The following is a 21,432-nucleotide window of genomic DNA, read 5'->3' as shown; positions in this document are numbered from 1 at the left end:
ATGAACGGCCTATCCTGAGCCCAACAATAATCACTGGCCAACACAAATTTAGGTGCCTCAAATGTTAGTCCTGTTTCTAGGTATATTTGACCTGCTGATTTAAAAAATGGCACACTATCAACTCTAATTTTTGAGAGAATATACGATATATGCCAGTCACCATCTACTCTCTCATAGGAAAACATGATAATTATATCTAAGGAACTAGAGTTTATTCAATGCAATTTTCTGAATCAGTGCACCAAATAACCCCAGGAACAGGCCTAAAACCAAGACACCAATAATGTATTTTTCTTTGGGCTATGTTATTTGTTCTACACTATGAGCCAACGTGGTGCAATGTGGCTTGAAGGTTAGACCGAGACCCTGGAGTCCAGGGTTTGAATCCTCACTTGGCCATGGGAACCCTCTTTTCTTTTGTATTGTCAAATGCTTCCACAGCTGGAATCACTGGAGTGTTGTGTAGTTTCTGGGCTGTATGACTGTGTTCTAGAGCATTTTCTCCTGACTTTCACCTGCATCTGTGGCTAGGGGTTGTCTGAAGATGCCAGCCACAGATGCAGATGAAATGTCAGGAGAAAATGCTGCTAGGACATGCTCATACAGCCCGAAGACCACACAATACTTTTTCTTCTCTTTGCAGTTATTCTAGGTTGTGAATTTTTCTCTAGGCTCTTAACATCATTCCTTATCTATTCTCATCCTCTTATCAAAATGGCCACAGTAGCAAGCTAAAAATCAAGATACTAGTCAAAGTACAATTTGCTTCATTAATTTTGTTGAGAAAGATTTTTTAACACACTGCTATTTTTATGACTAAAATCAAGAAGTTTAATAATGCTTTTCCCCCTTTGACTAAATTGCATATATAAAGACTGCTAGTCTTATTCTGTCCCTGAAATCACACAAACACACAAAGAGAGAATGAGATAGTATAATTGCTTATTTCAATAACCTGAAACCTGGTAAAAACCAGTACTTTGATCCTCATTAAAGAATGTTTGGCTCTGGATACAAGCTTTAAAACATAACATCTAAAGTGAGTCATATGTTTTGTTTTATGGTTTCAGTGTTCAATTTACCATAATTTAAATACAGAGTTAGATTGATATGAGTGAGATGAATGCTTCAACATTGGGTGTCCAATAAAATTACATCATATACATTTGTGTTCAACTGGGTTTTTACAATGTCAGAAAGTGTCTAGTACCCTCCCCCCCCCCCCCCAAATTTCAAACTGTTAAGTGAGGTCCTCCAAAACCCAATGTTAGTAGTTTGTGCGAAAACATACTTAAATATTAAATTAATAAGCTTTTCTAAGTCCCACCAATTTCAGTGATTTTTTTCTCTAGTTAGGAGGTATCTTGATTTTAGCCCTTTGAGCAAAATCCAACCAAAGGTAAGCACTTTAAGATTTCAAAAAGAAAGTTAAGCAAACATATAAGCCTCATCAATCAGATACAGTAGAACATAAAAATGTTTGATATTGGTTAGATTATGTTCATTATAGTTAGGGGATCAGTTTCTTTACCAAAAATAAATATATATTGATTTAAAAAAACATTATATGCCATATGTTTACTAGTTTTGCATCATCTTAAAAAGGAATGCTAAATGTTATTTCCAATATTCATCTCATTTTTAAAAGTACTCTGATTCTCACAATAGTGATATGTTAACAAGTTTACACTGACTTCAGAACAGCTGCTTATAAAATCAGGATCCATTAAAACCATTTTCTTTTTTAATCAATTTCTCATGATATGAGTAAATGCAAAATTGAGACAGGTAATTGGATGGGATGAGCTTTAAATCTTACCAGTGTACTATAAATAAATAATAATAAAACTTTATTTGTATTCCGCCCTATCTCCCCGAGGAGATTCAAGGTGGATTCCAACATAAAATGGCAAACATTCAATGCCTCCATAAACAAACAAATACTGACATAAAAAACCCAGAGAAACCCCACATATAAAAATAATATTAAAACCTCACATTAATTTAAAGTCTAACATCAATAAATTAAACTACGTGTAGTCAAACAAAATTATATATATAAAAAAACTAAGCCCTACATTTGTTGCTACAAGTATATAATGAACATCATCTAGGTGAAGATAAATTTGAATTAACACCCTAATAACTATGAATGAGCTTCAGTGATTAACTATAAAAGTGTTCATTAGAGTGATGCCATAGTCTAAGCATTGGACTACAACTCTGGATGACCTTGGTCAAATCGCACTCTCTCAGCCTCATGACAATAGTTCTCTGGACACATTTTGCCAAGAAAGCCCTGTGATATGTTTGCCTTAGGGTCGGAAATGACATCACCAAACTAGCAAATACTCCTGATACACAATTCACAGCAGGTATTATAGTCTCATAAAATCTAACTACGAGTTTCCTACCTTATATGTGATTCTAACTTTAGTTCCAACATTGCACAAATATAACTGTACACAATATTAGTTTCTGCTCAGGAAAATTGTTGGTACAAATTTTAATTCAACATTTAACTAAATTGTGAAGGAGAAAGGGGGAAATGTTTAAATATCCATACCTGAATGTAGTCTATTGTGACTGCTTCCTCAACTCCTGCCATCAACTGTCCTAAATGGCTAGTATCTTAATGTACCTGAGCCAACTAATTAAAAAGGAAGTGGTCAAAGCCATTCTTTTTCTTTCTTTTTTGGTCGACTTCAAAGGTGATATCTCTCTCTGTCCTTCCTCCTCTTTACATTTTACTGTCTGTGCTTCTGCAGCTGTCAGCTTCCCCTGAGTTTCATGGCGTCAAACCTGCCTCCTCATGGTCCATAAAGTTACAGCAGCAGGGATCGTGGTATGCAGGTGTGGAAAAGGGAAAAGGCGCAGGGTGAGGCGGTTAATGATTTTTCTGACACCTCATGCTGGGCTGATGGAGAAAGAGAGCTGTGTCATAGAAGGCCACCTCCCTTTGTTTGAAAATATATTCACGCTTATATTGCTTCTCTTCAATGCAAAGGTGTTGGTTTTTCACGTCAAAGGCTGTTTGCTGAAATGATTCACCTTATATAGCTTCTCAAAATGCTTTGAGGCTCTAACTAGACATTGAAGTGGAGTCACTCGGCAGCAAAGACTTTTACTTTCTATTTCATTTCACCATGCAAAATTTTATTCAGTGAAAACACCAACTTTAATTTGGCTGTTAAACAAGGAATAGAAATCAGGAAAAAAAACTCTACTAAAGGAAGAGAAGGCAAGAAAAACCTCTGCTGCAGGTCTAAGCCACCTTGCTTATATCTTGGCCAAAGTTAAAAATTGTACAATTGGAAGTGCTTGCAAGGGCCATTTAGTTCCATCCGCTGCCATGCAGGGATTTTGATTTAGTTACAATGAAGGTTGTACATTGTCAGCACTCTTGCTAGGGAGTAAATATTGTTGCACATAAAGGGAGTTGCTTTTGAAGTAACCATGCACAGGATTATATATTTGCCTCATTGGAAAACGTGAATCATGGCTAACAAGACCTACAACTGTCAATGAAATTTAGTACCAGGTTGGAGGTACTTCATTTTTATTCATAGCAGGAAAATTTATAAAGATGGTATGTATAAATATTATAATAACAGCAACAATATCTACCAACCGCTTTGATTGGGTAGCAGGTGGAACTATGTTACCCATAAAATATCTTGTGAGCAGGCACTTCTCAACCAAGCTGGGCTGTAAAACCACTGAGTTAAAATGTTTTGTAAATAGTATTTACAACTTATTTAAGATAGTGAAATTATTTTAGCACAAGTCCCCTTCTCTTGCTGGATGTCCCCCTGGCAACCATGATGCTAAGGCTGCAACATCAGTGCAAGAAAAATTATTTTCCACATCTCTTCGTCCCACTCTGATTACTATCCATAAACCAACTAGAAAAAGCTTCCCAGAGTCCCCAAGCAGGTTTTGGTGAAGGGGGTTTTGTAGTGAGAAGAACCCCTACCCCCCAATTCTGCTGAAAGATGTAATATTGGATTTTACCCATTAGAGTTAGGCCAATGTCTAGTTGCTAAAAACAGCACCAAAAAAAAACAGACAACAGTTAAGGTTGAAATGCATTATTTCAAAGTTACAATTTCTTGGATCTACTGGTAGCAGAGTTTTTTATTGTGTCAGAAGAGAATTGAGACCTTGCTCAGGGGACGCCCGGATGTGTTACCATCCTGCTGGGAGTCTTTTCTCATGTCCTCACATGAGAAGCTAGGTCACCTCGCCTCATGGATTCGAGCCTTCAACCTTCAGGTCAACGGTTGAGCCAGCACAAGGGTTTAACTCATTATGCCACTTACTAGTGGCAGTGATAAGATTTTAGTTGAGGTTTCAAAAGGAGTTCTCTGTTCCATCTATAGGTAGTCCCCGAGTTACAAACATCCGGCTTTTGAACAACTTATAGTTAAGAACGGGGGTGAGACAACAGGAACTGAGTGAAATCTACCCCTCAGAAAAGAAACTCACTCTTGAAAGAGTTATCCCTGTTTCCACAACAAGCCAAATTATTCAAAATCCAATTATCATAGAGACATAAAGTGAGATGAAATCTTCTGAACAGGGCACAGATAGCAAAGCAACAGGGGTGTTGTCCCTTCCTATGCTATCCAAAGCTACCCCCTCCCTCCCCCCCCTCTCTCTCTCACACACACATACATGGCTGGAGTTACACTTAAAATGTACCTATTCAGACTTACAAACAAATTCTAAAACCTACTGAACCTATTTTGTTTGTTACTTGGGGAATGTTTGTAATATGTTTAGCACCATGGAGAGATCTTTTAAAGCTGCCTAAAACTTGGAATGACTTTACTGTTTCATTGATGTTGAGACACTAAAATTGCCCACGGTTTTACAAAGATAAATAAAAGGAGGTTCATATTTTAAACATATTCAATTGACTGAAAATGAGGAATGGTGTGTCCTATTTTATTTACTAAAATTTGTTTCTACTTGGATCAGTTAGCCATGGTTAATGGAAACATTAACTTAAAAGAAATGGAATTTTTAGGGCCCTAGAACAACTCTTTGAATGGATAACCTTAATGGCCTGAGGGTCAGGGAAGTTTTAGTGGTATAATGTTTTAATTTATTAATTTGTTAAATTGGGCTTATTTAGTGTGTATTTTGTTTACTTTGCTTATATGATGTTTTTGTTCTATTTTATGTTATGTAATTTTGTCATTTTTAACCTTTGTGTGCCACTTTGAATCCCATCCATGGGAGAAAAGTGAGATAAAAATCAATCAATCAATAATAAACATCAACACAGGCACCGATCGGAACCATAGTTAATAATAGTCACAGTTTGCTGTGAAACATGACTAAAAATGAGTCAAAACCCTGATGAAAAGATCACACACCTATTTAACAGGCCAAGATATGAATGAAATATGATCCACAGTCTAGCTCTCAATGCCTTTCTTTCACAACTAAGTAATACTTCTTGTTGTCATGTGCTTTCCAAGTCATTTCCAACTTTTGAAGACCTTAATGAAAATGTATCCTAGTCAATGTTACACCATGAATTTTAGATTTCCATTCAATGACTATTGCATTTTTAATGTATTTTAATATCTTTATTTTATAGAAATTTGTTTTGATATATGCATTTGTTTGACTGTATTCTATGATAATGTATTTTAGTTATGTTGTGCCCTGCCTTGAGTCATGAGGAGAGGAAAGTAAAAAAGAACATCTATCATCATCATCATCATCATCACCACCACCACCACCACCACCACCACCACCACCACCACCATCACAGGGATTTCTGAGACCAAGAGTATGTGACATGTCCAGAGTTATCCACTGTTACTACACCTTTGCTTTCCTCTTGTGAAAAAAGTATAATACATGGACTTCACAAATTGTTTAACAAGGGAGCTGAATATATAATTCATTTTCACTTAACATATCTTCTATCAGTGAAAAACGAACAAAAAAACAAATGATTTTGTGGGGATTATAACTCACAGAATGTTCTGGGGGCTGTACTACAAAAAAAGGGAACTAGACTAAGCTCTGGCCCAAACTGATCTATTTCTAACTCTGACAGACAAGGAATGTCTCCCCTCACATTCCTTGGCAGTCTGTACTGCCTGTTCCTCACCAGTACCACAGGCAACATTCACTGGGGAAACGTGAAAAACAGCCACTCTCTTCAGTTTACATTAACTTGTCAATTACAATACAGTCATGTGAACTGAAATCTAGACCACACCTTCATGATGCTGGGTACTACATAAACTGTGCAAAGAGAGGGTGTAGTTACAAGTAAGATACTCTTCACATAATCTTTAGCATCACATTTGCCCCAGTTGGTTCCCAATATCAAAATCACCACCATGATTGTGTGTGTGTGTGTGAAAGCAGAAATCCCAAAACCAGTAATAGTACTATTCAAATCTCATCCTGACCTCATAAAGTAGGTGTTACTTTTGCCACAATGTCCCTAATTCTGAAATAATCATTTTCCTTTTCCATTCTTGTAGCATTTAAACAAATCTGATTGTGCATAAATCATGCCATATTATTAGTAGGACCCTCCTGCATATTCCATATTTATGCAGCATGTTTTAAGGCTCTCCTTTAAAAAATGGTTGAAACTGGCAAGAATAGACAAAAACACTCAAGCATGTACCACATATACAAACAAATTAAATGTGTAAATGACACATACGTCACTAGTAAGTCATTATTTAGTACTTATACAAGACTACTCCCTTGTTACTAGCTCATGTTATAGTTGTATGGCAAGGCACAAGTTTTACACTGAATAACAACACAAAAGTAAAGCATATTGCTTAGAGGAAGCATGACAAGAAAGCAAAACAATTACCTAGGGAGCTCTAGAAAAACAAAATAATCCAAGTCTTTAAAAGGAAGCTAAACTTAATTGAAACATCACAAACAAAACAATTGCCTTAGTGAAGTGTACATGGATAAAATATTGATCTGCCAAGTTCTCTGCTCATCCTAATCTTCCCCCTTACATTAGCTCTTAAGTGCTAGTAGCACACTGCTAATGCTACTGTTATGGCAGTTTTGTGTAACATCTACTGCAATAGCAGAACCTATCAGTGGTTCTAATGGCCTGACTACTATAATGTGAGGATTATAAGGAGGGAATAAAATCACATGTTAAAATCATAGAATCATAGAATAGTAGAGTTGGAAGAGACCTCATGGGCCATCAAGTCCAACCCCCCACTAAGAAGCAGGAAATCGCATTTAAAGCACCCACAAATGAAGCCATTGACTCATGTAATAAAGAGTGTGTCCAAAAACCACACAAAATCCAATACATATAACTATAGTTGGGGGGCACTTCTGTTTAAAAATGTATACACTCTTAACAGGAATAAAGATGCAAATAGAGAAGTATCACAACATTTTGAGAAATTTTAACTGTGGTTTACAATGCTACGCTTTTTCAATGAAAGCTGTGCACTGCTGCACAGGGATAGCAATTTGAACACCTTATATAAAATTGTATTTTAACCTTCAAATAATCAACCTAGAATCATAGAATCATAGAATAGTAGAGTTGGAAGAGACCTCATGGGCCATTTAGTCCAACCCCCTGCTAAGAAGCAGGAAATCGCATTCAAAGCACCCCCGACAGATGGCCATCCAGCCTCTGCTTAAAAGCCTCCAAAGAAGGAGCCTCCATCACAGTCCGGGGGAGAGAGTTCCACTGCCGAACAGCTCTCACAGTGAGGAAGTTCTTCCTGATGTTCAGGTGGAATCTCCTTTCCTGTAGTTTGAAGCCATTGTTCCGCGTCCTAGTCTGCAGGGCAGCAGAAAACAAGCTTGCTCCCTCCTCCCTATGACTTCCCCTCACATATTTGTAATTGACTATCATGTCTCCTCTCAGCCTTCTCTTTTGCAGGCTAAACCTGCCCAGCTCTTTAAGCCGCTCCTCATAGGGCTTGTTCTCCAGACCTTTGATCATTTTAGTCGCCCTCCTCTGGACGCTTTCCAGCTTGTCAACATCTCCCTTCAACTGCGGTGCCCAGAATTGGACACAGTATTCCATGTGTGATCTGACCAAGGCAGAATAGAGGGGGAGCATAACTTCCCTGGATCTAGACGCTATACCCCTATTTATGAAGCCAGAATCCCGTTGGCTTTTTTTAACTGCCACATCACATTGTTGGCTCATGTTTAACTTGTTGTCCACGAGGACTCCAAGGTCTTTTTTGCACACACGGCTGTCAAGCCAGGCGTCCCCATTCTGTATCTTTGCATTCAATTTTTTCTGCCGAAGGGAAGTATCTTGCATTTGTCCCTGTTGAACTTCATTTTCTTAGTTTCGGCCCATCTCTCTAGTCTGTCAAGATCGTTTTGAATTCTGCTCCTGTCTTCTGGAGTGTTAGCTATCCCTCCCAGTTTGGTGTTGTCTGCAAACTTGATGATCGTGCCTTCTAACCCTTCGTCTAAGTCGTTAATAAAGATGTTGAACAGAACCGGGCCAGGACGGAGCCCTGCGGCACTCCACTTGTCACTTCTTTCCAAGATGAAGACAACGCATTGGTGAGCACCCTTTGGGTTCATTCGCTTAGCCAATTACAGATCCATCTAACTGTAGTTTTGTCTAGCCCACATTTTACTAGTTTGTTGGCCAGAAGGTCTTGGGAGACTTTGTCAAAGGCCTTACTGAAATCCAGGTACGCTACATCCACAGCATTCCCTGTATCGACCCAACTCGTAACTCTATCGAAAAAAGAGATCAGATTAGTCTGGCATGACTTGTTTTTGGTAAATCCGTGTTGACTATTAGCAATGACCACATTTGTTTCTAAGTGTTCGCAGACCACTTCCTTAATGATCTTTTCCAGAATCTTGCCTGGTATTGACGTGAGGCTGACCGGATGGTAATTTTTTGGGTCGTTCTTTTTTCCCTTCTTGAAGATAGGGACCACATTCGTCCTCCTCCAATCTGCTGGGACTTCTCCCGTTCTCCAAGAACTCTCGAAGATAATTGCCAGTGGTTCTGAAATAACTTCCGCTAGTTCCTTCAATACTCTTGGATGTAGCTGATCTGGCCCTGGGGACTTGAATTCGTTTAGAGAGGCCAGGTGTTCCTGGACAACTTGTTTCCCTATTTGGGGTTGGATTTCCTCCAATCCTTCGTCCATTCCATGTTGCTGAGGTTGAAGATGGCTTTCTTTTTGTGAGAAGACCGAGGCAAAGAAGGCATTAAGCAGTTCTGCCTTTTCCCTGTCCCTTGTCACCATCACCCCATCTTCTCCTTGCAGTGGCCCTATCGCCTCCTTGATCTTCCTTTTTCTACCAACGTAAGCAAAAAAGCCTTTCTTGTTGTTTTTTATGTCCCTGGCAAGCCTGAGCTCGTTTTGCGCTTTAGCCTTGCAAACCTTTTCCCTACAGGAGTTGGCTATACATTTGAATTCTTCTTTGGTGATTTCTCCCCTTTTCCACTTCTTGTGCATGTCACTTTTGAGTCTTAGCTCAGTTAGAAGTTCTTTGGACATCCATTCTGGCTTCTTTGCACTTGTCTTATTTTTCTTCTTTGTTGGCACTGTTTGCATTTGCGCCTTGAGTATTTCACTTTTGAAAAACTCCCATCCATCCTTAACTCCCTTGTCTTTTAATATTGGCGTCCATGGAATTCCGCTCAGTAATTCCTTCATTTTTTGGAAGTCATCTCTCTTAAAGTCCAAAATGTGTGTTTGACTTGTCTTAGTTTCAGCCTTCCTTTGTATTGCAAAGTGCAGGAGCACATGGTCACTTGCCCCTAAGGATCCAACCACTTCGACTGTATAGTTACTATAGTTACTATTAAATGTTAGAGTATATCCATTTTGTGGGAGCACCTTGTAGTTTGCACTGCAACTATAGATCTTTATGTTTTTACTAACCTTGCTTTGAACTTAGCATGTACATTGATATTTTACATTCTATACATTTGATAATATGGTGCATATTTTGGGAGCTAAAGAAAATATGACTGATGGATTGAAAAAAACCTGATTTTCTTAATGAGGAACAGTATTTTTGCAAAGATTTAGGGCCGTTCCACACAGCCATATAACCCAAAATATCAAGGCAGAAAATCCCACAGTATCTGCTTTGAACTGTGTTATCTGAGTCCACACTGCCATATATTCCAGTTCAAAGCAGATACTGTGGGATTTTATTCAGCTGTGTGAAAGGGGTCTTAGACTACAGAGCAGAAAGAATGGAAAAAAGGAAGCTCTAGTGTAATTACATTTTGGTTTCTCCATCTTCTCCTTACTGTAAAATGTTGCAAATTCAAATCTGAAATGCCAAAAGAAAGAGTAATGTCTTATCACCACTCACAGCTTTTGCCAGTGTCCTTGACTGCCAGACTTGCCCTTATTTACCCAACATCTGAAAATCAGTAATGATCTTCCTTTCGTCTGAGCAGTTAAATGTTAACACCAACTTGTGAGAAACAAAATCTTAGTTCTGAACTACCACCACTCCTCTCTGCAAAATGCTGATATATTTTGTCCCTCACAAACAGTCTGTTATAATAAATGGCATATTTTAATCAGCCATAGAAGTGTATTCTAGAAAACCTGAAAAACTAATTGAAATAGTTATTTTTTGAAAAATAGAGCCCAGTATGGTCTAGAAGTTTAAAGACTGGATTACTATTCTGGTGACCAGAGTTTGAATCACCACTTGCCCATGAAATCCATTGGGTTAGCCTGGGCAAGTCACATTCTTGCAGCCTCAAAATAAGGCAAAGACAAGCCTCAACTCAACAAATAGAGCCACAAAAAACTCTTGATAGGTTTGCCTTAGGATCACCATAAATCGGAAATGATTTGAAAGCACATAACAACAACTACAATTTTCTAACGAATACAGTGAGTTTTAAATCATTGTATCAATTGGGCTGGGGGAGTCTTCACATATATAGAAACAGAATTGACCAAGGCATTTGTGGAAAAAGAGTAGTGTAAGGAATAAAAAGGGGGCATAAGCAACAGAACAAGAGAAAAATCCAAATTAGCAGGTGATTGGGATTTTGTTGCACTTTTGGGACAAAATAATTTCAAACCTTAACATTGTTTTTTGTTCATCTGAAACCATTTAAATATTAAAAGTTCATTTGTTTATTTATTCATTTTGGTTTGTTACATTGAAACCCCATCTTGACTTCAGAAGATCAAGGCAACATACATGATTCTCATTCCCATTTTTATCTTCACAGAAAAAATGTAAAATGGATTATGGTTACATTACTGAAAACCTGGCTATTTCAATGTGCATTTGACTAATTTGGCATAAATTGACAATTGTCCCTTACCTCCACCTATACCCTCTCACACCAGAAGGGGCTTGCAGTTTATCAAGTCACTCCTGACACGGAAAAAAAAAACCCTATACCCAGCTACTGCACTTTTTCTGGTCTATTCAGTAGAGGCTGCAAGATATTACACATATACAATGTTTGCCTTGCCTCCAATTTTCAATACACTCACTGCACCTGGCTATTAGTTATCGGTTCTGAGTATGTTTTAAATGTATTTTATATGCTCTATGATTTTATATGTCCATATGTTTTAAATGTATTTGTGTGGTTGTATTTTATTGTGTATTGTTAGACTGGGTCCCCATATGAGCTGCCCCAAGTCCCTTCAGGGAGATGGAGTGGGATACAATAATAAAGTAGTAGTAGTAGTAGTAGTAGTAGTTGTTGTTGTTGTTGTTATTACTCCGTGAGCTTCATAGCTAAATTGGATTTGAAACTGCTACTTCTCAGTACCCTCTCCATCATGCTAGTAGCATGGTATGAGGTAACCTTGCAAATTCAAATAACCCTGCAGAACCTAAGCTATGTAAAATCATACTATGTATTTTTGACATTAATATTGAAATCTGAAATATATACAGAAAGTCTTCACTACTTTCTGTATACCCTGGCCAAACACTCCATCCTGTATCCATCATCCACAGCTAAGAGTGGACTGGGCCAAGCCATGGTATATAATGGTGTAACAGGAAGAGCTATGATCATAAATAAAGATGAATTTAAGAGACAGCCTTCAGATGAAATTCTTTAGCAATCCATAACAGCCAATGCAATCCCAAATATTTTTCACTTCTTACTTCTGCATCGCATTACAGTTTTTGGCCAATTCACTTTAAGGATGATCTGGAGGGCAGAGGTCTAAAATTATGAGCTGGCATTTCTCATACTTTCTCTGTGCAAAACTAAATTGCAAAATGCTACATTTGTTGCCTTAGTAAAATAGTGGTTTCATGGGGATTTCACTGACCTTCTCTCTCTGCTAGAGAATTAATAGTTTAGAATTATAACAGCAGACAAATTCAAACAACCCCCTAATCTCACCAGCTTCAATCCGTGTCTCTCAAAGGGAATAGAGTCCTGAGGTTTTCTCACCCACCTTGGGAAACATTTGCTCAGTTTCTTGCTGGGTGTTCATCTGTTTACCCTCATGATGAATTGGAGGCTGGCAAGTAGCTGTAGACTGCGGTGAAGACAGTGAGCTCTGTCAAAGAATGAGCAGGGAAGAACATCAGGTGATTACTATTTGTTCTTCAGCATACATACAAAATAACCTGTATTCAAATGAATATATTTTTGTGTATTCCTTTTCCCCCTCAAAGCAAAAAGGTTCCCAAGATGTAAATAAACAAAACACCGAAAAAACTAAGTAATGTATTTGTATAAAAAATAAAAATGCATTTATAAATAAATATAACTGCTTTGGTTTATCAGAGTGTGCATGTGTATGTATTATAATAAAGTGAACCAGAATATGACCCATCTGACTAATCAAAGTATGTCGGTTTCTATCATAGAAGGAAAATAAGGGAACAACAGGAACATGGGTGGCATCCAGATTTAGGGCCTGGCTGAAACAAACTTCCACACTTTATTATCACACTTTATGATCACGCAGAGAGAAGTGAGCAAGGTTTTGAGTGTGATAAGGTGTTGTGCACATATCCCTCAAAGTCAGCAAAGGCACTATCCAGAAGGAGAAGCCCTTCATTCATAAAAGACTGGTTCTAATTCCAACCCTAAATTTATGGGGGATTTTACTTACCTTTTGGAAACATTAATTTTATCATTTTATTAGAATTCTAGAGGCTATGTAGGCTTGAAACTTAAAAATGTTTGGTTTGTTAACCTTAAAAATTGAATATCAGCAATGGTTTCATGAGCCTTAGGAAGACATCATATAAGGAACTAGAAGCAAAAGCAGTACAAATAATCCATGGATCATCTGTTATTCTTTCTATGTTACACAAAAAAAAATGAGGTACATAAGCACAACTTGAGAAATTCCCTTCACACAACTACTGAGGCATGTGGAAACAAGTTCCAATAGTGATGATATTCTGCGGTGTATGTGACACAGGAACCATGTGCCCAAGACTGAATATACAGGCATTTCTGCATATCTGTGAAATCATGACAAATACACAAATTTTATCATGATTTGGAAAGAAACTGCAAAACAAACAGGACTGTAAAACGAATTAACAGGTCAAGGTAGATTTGACATTCTAAATAATCATCACGGATTTCTTTTCCTTCCAATTGAATTGCAATGCCATCATGGAGATACTTCTCAGGTTGTAGAAAGGAATCAACAGAGTTTTTAAAGCAGTATTCTTTGAATGCTGCTCAAAATGATATGGTGAGTTTAGGTTTCCTGTTACAACAAATCTTAACTTGTATCTTGACTCTTGATTCATGTACAAACATCTTTGCTAACAGCAGGCTGTTTAAAGCAAAGCCAGCTGAACAAAGAGAAGACCGCATATTACTCTTCATGAATTCGTGCCACATGCTGGTCATCTATTTTACTGTTGCTCTGTAAACAATAAACGTCTCTCCAAAGTAATCTTTATTCCAATCACACCATAAATGTAGTACTAACAGAATAAAACAAATCAACTCCAAAGCCTATGCACTTAGCAACAACCTAGATTCAGCATGTTGTAATGTTTTGAACTTCAACTGAATTACAAAAACACAATATCTGATAAACATGAAAATTAAAAATTCTTTCAGTTAAGATATAATATATCCATGACATGAATGAAGGTTTAAGTGACTGATGCAGAAAAACGGGAAATGTTCTAGGAAGTCTGAAAAACAAACAGCAAAATTGGAAAATAGGGACCGAAAGGAAAAGAGTTGCATCAAAGGTTCCTGACCTTGCATGTTGAATGGCATTTTGAACAGTGACAGAAAGATATGAGAAGATTTTAATCAAAAAGGAGACTTTATGATTTCTGGATCCAAACAGAGAATATACCAAAATAATCTATTTAGTTTGTATTAGTTCTAGGGACAGGTTTGTGCTTAGACATAATGGGATGGTCAGAGACAGGAAATCAGATTTGGGTGTACAGTAGGCCCTCTATATTTATGAGTTTAACTTTTTCAGGTTTGAAAATTTACAGATTTGATTAATATGATTAACATGTCCCATATTAATGTAAACATGGCTCTTTTGTTTCTCTTAGGATTTCTTTGATGGCTGGTTTTTGCACTAAACAGTCAAAGTGTGCCAGCACTGGAGTGAGCGATATTATCGGGTGTTAGCCACAGCACTCTGATACATCCTTGAGAACTAGCACATCATTAGTGATACTTTCACAACTAAATGTTCAGGCCTTAGATCATAAACAAAGCCAAGAATCTCACTTCTACTTAAATATTGTTCAGATGGCCTTCTGGAGATCTAAATTGAAACCTATTGATAATGTTACCTTTCCACAGTGTGTGTCTGTGTCTGTATGTATGTGTGCGTGTGTGTATATATATGCATACATACACACATCTGAACAATTGAGATGAATTCATAATATGTGAAAATATAATGCATTTCATAGGAGAGTCCAATTCAGTATAACCATGCCTTTAACAATTGCTTTGCACTGAAACAAATGGCAGGACAAGCTGAAATGCAGCCATTCATAACTTAGCCATGTAATCTGTTGTATACTCCTGAACAGGTCCATGGAGCTCACAAATGTATCATACAAGTAGCATAAACTCAATGGCAGGAGACTATGGTTGCAAGTGAATGACTGCTAAAGTATCTATGCCTATTAAACTCGGTCTCAAATGCTTGGACCCAAGAAACATAGGGAACAATACAATAGAAGCATGGTTTCTTCTTGGCTTTTGAAATAGCTATTAATTTACTTTTCTTTTCAGTTCTACAATTTTTTGAGTTGACTGGTAATACTTCCAACTGCAGGTGAGACAGAATATTCTCACCCAGGAGCCAGATTTACAAGTGGAAGAGCGAGATTTTACATCTTATCTACACAGATCATTGTAAATCTTCCAGGCTTATTAATTATGATGAGTCGAGTCCCATATCTAATGTCCTTCAGCAAAGCATTATAATGCAGCAGATTCCTACTAACGGTTTTAGAAGCTGGGTGGCAATCATAACCACTAATTCTGTAACATATTGACTGACTCCTGTTGGAAACAGTAGGATACTAGATAGAACTCTTTCTAATGCTACAAGGCAGTTCTTTTTTCTCATTGGCCTGATCTAAACTACCATTGGACTCCAGTGAGCAAATGGAGCTCTCAAACATACAGGCTCCCAGTAATGGTTACACTATGTAATGTGTGTTCCATCTCTAATCTCTGTTAGTCACAACCACATATATACACACAAACACACGAGCACACACATATGTATGTGTGTATGTCAGAGGTAAGTCTCATGCAGCTTGCAGATTCCAAATGTCTCTAAAATGGGTTTTATGATCCTTGGCATCCTCAAAACACACACACACACATATACACACTGTGCCTTTATTAATGAGGCATTCTTAAATGCATTAAACAGTCTGTGGAACTCTATCTTCTAACCACTTTGGGAGAAGAGGCTATCAGATGCAGGGAGAAGAGCGACTTCCTCCTGGTTCTCTCCACTGCCAGATCTCAGTCCCATGGAGCTCATCACACAACATTGGGCTACTTTCAGCAAGACTTCATGGGGCTCTCTTGGGGCACCATTGTGGCAGCAGAAAGAAATAGACCTCAGAAGAGTTGGGTGTTTACCCATTTCCTCAATGAAGAAGGGAAGAAGAGGTGAAGAGGAAGCCGAGACAGACATGGTGTGAGAAGAAAAAACATGGACCCCAAGGCCTGATTGTTACCTCTGCTGCCCCCCACTTTCCCCCGCTGTTCCCATCCCCCCCCCCTTTATCCCTGCTCGTCTGATGAGGTGCTTTGTTTCTGGGCATTTGTGTGTGTTGTCCATCTATATTTTTGCTGTTTCAATTCATTTTTATTTTAAAACAATTGTTGTGGTTGGTAAATACTCCCTCATTCATAAGTATTTTGTTTGAGATATGTGGCCAATATAAGAATATGAAGAAATACTAACTTTTAGCTTGTATGTTTCTATCTCTTTTTTATATGAGAGTTAGACAACTCAATATCTATCAGAGTTTTTGATTCTAACTCTCCTCAGACCCAGGTAGCACTGGTGGTGGTCAGGGATAATAATGGTTGAGGTCTAAAACATTCAAAGGACACCAAGTTGACAATCTAATTTCTACACAATATCTACTTTAGTTCTTCCTGTAAAATTACCTTTATAAATGAAACAAGTGAAATATTTTCAAAAGTTGGCAATGTCAAGATTTAATACATTTCAGGAAGACAATTCACCCAATTAATATTAGAATAAAAATGGGGAAAAAACCAAATTCAAATACCTGAACATATAAAGATGGACTCAATGAAGGTTTTGCCTTATTTCTGATTAGTAATTTCTCAAATGTATATTTTATCAATTTTACTGTGCTCACTATTCACTCTTGTAGAACTATAATCTAAAACAAACTTTTTATTGAATTCCATGCATTCGACTATTCTAAAGTATACAAGGGAAGTTTTTGTGCTTAATCCATTTCATTTTCTTCTCACATATATGTGAGACTGAGTCTCCCAATTCATTCAGGTGCACAGTAATAAGGATTCAATCAAGATATATTTGTCTTAGACCAGGCAAACAGGGGCCCATGAGGGTTACCTCTGACTGCGGCTCGATGAAAGACTAGCGAGGCCTCCTAACTGTTTGGTGACATCTTCACTAATCCCTCTCTGTTTGGAAACAATTATAGAAATCACCCTAAATCGCTTAAGTTTCCACAGCAAGTTCTAAAAAAGGTTTCAGTTTCAGAGCCAAAGTAAAGTGTTTTGCTATAATTCTGTTCTATTGGATTGAGGTCACTCAAGATCAGCTGAGTAATTTGGCAAGAGAATTCACTTCTGAAAATATTTCACATGGAAGTATGATATGTGAACCGATCTACCTCAGCTGGATTTTTATGGGGCTACACAAATTTGTAAAGGATAAATTTATCAAACAGAAATTGCTCGTAACAGCTACCATGGAATCTTGATTTTCAGAGGCTGTATGCCTCCAGGCATCAGAGACTGAAAGGAAACAAAAGCAATTACATCTTTAGACTCTGTTTATGAGTTTCTAAAACCAGATATCTGTCAGAAGCAAAAAGCAGAAATAAATTGTGCTTGTTCTGATCAGAGCTGGTCCAAGATAATTTTCAAGTGTAGGCGAACAGAAGTTTTGGCACCCCCCCCCAAAAAAAAACCAATCACTGAACTACTAGGTTGGCAGAAGCTGGAGCTATCAGCGGGAGCTCACCCTGCTCCCCAGATTCAAACAGCCAACGAATTATTGGGTTGCTGACCTGAAGGTGGCAGCGGCGGTGGCCGTTACCTTCCTGCCAGAGCAGTACCTATTGATCTACTCACATTTGCATGTTTTCAAACTGCTAGGCTGGAAGAAGCTGAGGCTAACAGCGGGTGCTCACTCCGCTCCCCAGATCTGAACCTGCAACCTTTTGGTTCAGTAGCTCAGTGGTTTAACCCACTGCGCCACTGGGAGCTCCCTATACACACACACACACACACACACACATATATATACACACACACACACCCATATTCCTACTGCAGGACCTTCACCTACATTGGCCTATATCCCAAGATCTGATTCCAGATTATCTGTTTATCCCAGATTATCTGGCAGTGAAGATTAATATAATCCATTTCAAAACCTAGAATGAGATCCTGGGACCATGCTCACCACTTGCACTAGATTATGATGGCAAGGATCATTTTTCCCTAAGGCCCCTTCCACACAGCTGAATAAAATCCCTCATTTTCTGCTTTGAACTGGGATATAAGGCAATGTGGACTCAGATAACCCAATCCAAAGCAGACACTGGGATTTTCTGTCTTGATATTTAGGGTTTTATGGCTGCATGGAAGCAACCTAGGTTATCTGAGTCCACACTGCCATATATTCCAATTCAAAGCAGATATTGTGGGATTTTCTGCCTTGATATTCTGGGTTATATGGCTGTGTGGGTTGTCTGTGTCTACATATAACCCAGATATTCTGGGTTATATGGCTGTGTGGAAGGCCCTCAAGGCCCTTTCTACACTGCCATATAATCCAGATTATCAAATCAGATCACCCACATATTTATTTATTTATTTATTTAATGCATTTATATCCCACCCTTCTCACCCCAAAGGGGACTCAGAGTGGCTTACAAATTAAATTTAAATACAATATTATATTATTAGCATTGCACGAGACTGGTAATAAATTACCATATTGTACTATATCTATATATTGTAATATTATTAATAATATTACATGTAATATATGATATATAATTTATATTAATATATTATATTATTAGTATTATATTTTATTACAAAATAATATTAATATTATATGCATATACAATATATTATAATATTATATATTATTGTAAATTATATTGTATATATGTATATATGTATATATGCATGTGTGTATACAAACACATATATTAGGAGAAAGAACTCTTGTCTGCTTGAGTTTGCCACCTTGATTAGCATATGGCCAGCAGTTTCAAGGCCTGGCTGGTAGCTGCCTGGAGGAATCCTTTGTTAACACCTCCCAACAAAGGATTCCTTTAGGCAGGAATCAATGAAGTTAACCCACATGTTGAAACTAGATTATATGACAGTGTAGATGGGGCCTTAATTGAACTCTATTGTGCACCATTTTGGGGGGGGGGGGGAGAGAGAATATAGCAATAGTATTATTCTGTTTCTAGATATTTCTTTAAAATCTAAATAAGGTAGTGTAGAGGGATACATGGAAAACTACTGGGTTGCCATTTGCTGTGGCTTTTATTGTGCTTTTTGCTGCATGGAAGCAGGAGGGGGTTGGACTAAATGGCCTTTCTGTGTCTCTTCCTACTCTCCCTAATACCTCCTTAGAGCATTCCTTCTCTTGGTTTCTCTTGAAATCCACAAGCATGTGGACAATTTCAACAGAAAGAAGGAAACCATGATAAAAATGAACAAAATCTGGAAACCAATATTTGAAAAACTCTAAAATCAAAACAGTAAACAAAGAGCAAAATCCAAAAGCTGGGGGAATCAAAACAAAAATAAATCATTAAGTGAGGTTTATTTATGTCCAGGGTGGGAGAAAGAACCCTTGTCTGTTTGAGGTACTGTGAATGTTGCAGTTTGCCACCTTGATTAGCTTATGGCCAGCAGTTTCAAGGCCTGGCTGGTAGCTGCCTGGAGGAATCCTTTGTTAACACCTCCCAACAAAGGATTCCTCTAGGCAGAAATCAGCCAGGCTTTGAAACTGCAAGCCCATTCAATGCTAATCAAGGTGGCCAACTGCACCTCAAACAGACAACAGTTCTTTCCCCCACCCTGACTTGAAGGCACCGAAACAACAGCTCCCAGTATCAAGAGAGACATCACTGCCATGCAGGGCGGTGGGCGGGGCCAGGCAGGAGGCGGGGCCGCCCAACCAGCCTGGCCCCGCCCCCACGCGGCCTATCCCCGCCCCCCGCCTGGCTGACCTTGCTGTTGCAGCCTGCCTGGGCCTTCCCTCACAGAGAGAAGGCCCACGCCGTGGTGGGAAGGCCCGGGCCTGGTCGTGGTGGGGTCAGGCCCTGCGGTCCGCAGTGGGAGGCCCCAGCCGGGCTGGCCCCGCCCCCCGCACGGGCTGGCCCCGCCCCCTGCCTGGCTGCCCTTGCTGCTGCGGCCTGCCTGGGACTTTCCTCGTGGAGGGAAGGCCCGGGCTGAAGGGCAAGGAGGCGGGAGATGGCACCACCCTCCCAGGGGGCTCGAGGGCGCCCCCAGGAGGGAGGCGCCACAGGCAAATGACTATTTTGCCTGACGATTGAACCGCCTCTGGTTCTGATTTAGCAGCACATATTTATGTTACTAGCTCAAGGACCACTGCATTTCGCCAACCAGAGAGGGGTGCATCATACTAAAACAAAGTATACCCAATGTTAAATATGTTACAGGCTTCCTTCTACACTGTTCAATACACATACATAATTTTTCAAACGCAAAAATGGAATAGTGGGTATTTTGTAAATTTTAGCCGCAGTCTGTGTGATTCCTCCATTTTGCAGAGGCTGAAATTGGTCTCCCTGATCCACCACAGCCACCCACTCCTGGTTTAAAGAATGCATCACTTAATAAACAATCTGAGTAAAAAAAACTGAATCATTTAGTCAGCTTCAGCCTCTTAACAACAGAGTTCACTGCTAGGAAGAGTGATGTGATCATTACATCGAAGTGTGAAAAAGCCAGCCAGCTCTGGCTCTTTTTTTCAGGGCACAGCTGGGGAACTATACTTACTGAAGTACAGATGGGCAAAGGGGACAGGAATGATCTTGGGGGAAGCCTGGAACATCCCAATCTAACCAAAAGTTCCATCTCTATTTTCCTTAAGATGTCCTTAGCAACATGTTAAAGAAAGGCCTTCTTCTTGCCAAAATGGATACTGGATTGTGCTACATCAGTTTGCTGACACTTGAAGACATGAGCATGATTCCTGGACAAAGAAACAGATCTTGGATGCCATCCAGGGCAGGACATTCACAGTATATACTTATTATTGTATTGCTACAGTAGAGTCTCACTTATCCAACATAAATGGGCCAGCAGAACGTTGGATAAGCGAATATGTTGGATAATAAGGAGGGATTAAGGAAAAGCCTATTAAACATCAAATTAGGTTATGATTTTACAAACTAAGCATCAAAACATCATGTTATACAACAAATTTGACAGAAAAAGTAGTTCAATACACAGTAATGCTATGTAGTAATTACTATATTTATGAATTTAGCACCAAAATATCACGATGTATTGAAAACATTGACTACAAAAATGCGTTGGATAATCCAGAACGTTGGATAAGCGAGTGTTGGATAAGTGAGACTCTACTGTATTGTTAGGGATGGGGACAGGTACTTGTGAGTTGTTTTTTGTCTCAGGCAGAAAACTAACTCACCTGGCTTAGGTTAATTATGAAGGTCTCATGACCATGA

The 21,432-nt window shown here is 38.7% G+C and overlaps 1 protein-coding gene across 2 annotated transcripts in view; it reads right to left on the bottom strand.

The window, feature by feature from the left end:
• Window positions 1–21,432, bottom strand: part of LOC103280638 (uncharacterized) — an 87,582-nt gene that overhangs the window by 24,881 nt on the left and 41,269 nt on the right. For both annotated transcript variants that reach the window (XM_062976308.1, XM_062976313.1), the window contains one exon: window positions 12,429–12,533. In XM_062976308.1, the coding sequence (XP_062832378.1) occupies window positions 12,429–12,533 (105 nt within the window). The remainder of the gene's footprint in view (window positions 1–12,428; window positions 12,534–21,432) is intronic.

This window comes from Anolis carolinensis, chromosome 1 (assembly GCF_035594765.1).
Source record: "Anolis carolinensis isolate JA03-04 chromosome 1, rAnoCar3.1.pri, whole genome shotgun sequence".
Classification (NCBI taxonomy): Eukaryota; Metazoa; Chordata; class Lepidosauria; order Squamata; family Dactyloidae; genus Anolis; species Anolis carolinensis.
This window is presented reverse-complemented; position numbering and strand designations above follow the sequence as displayed.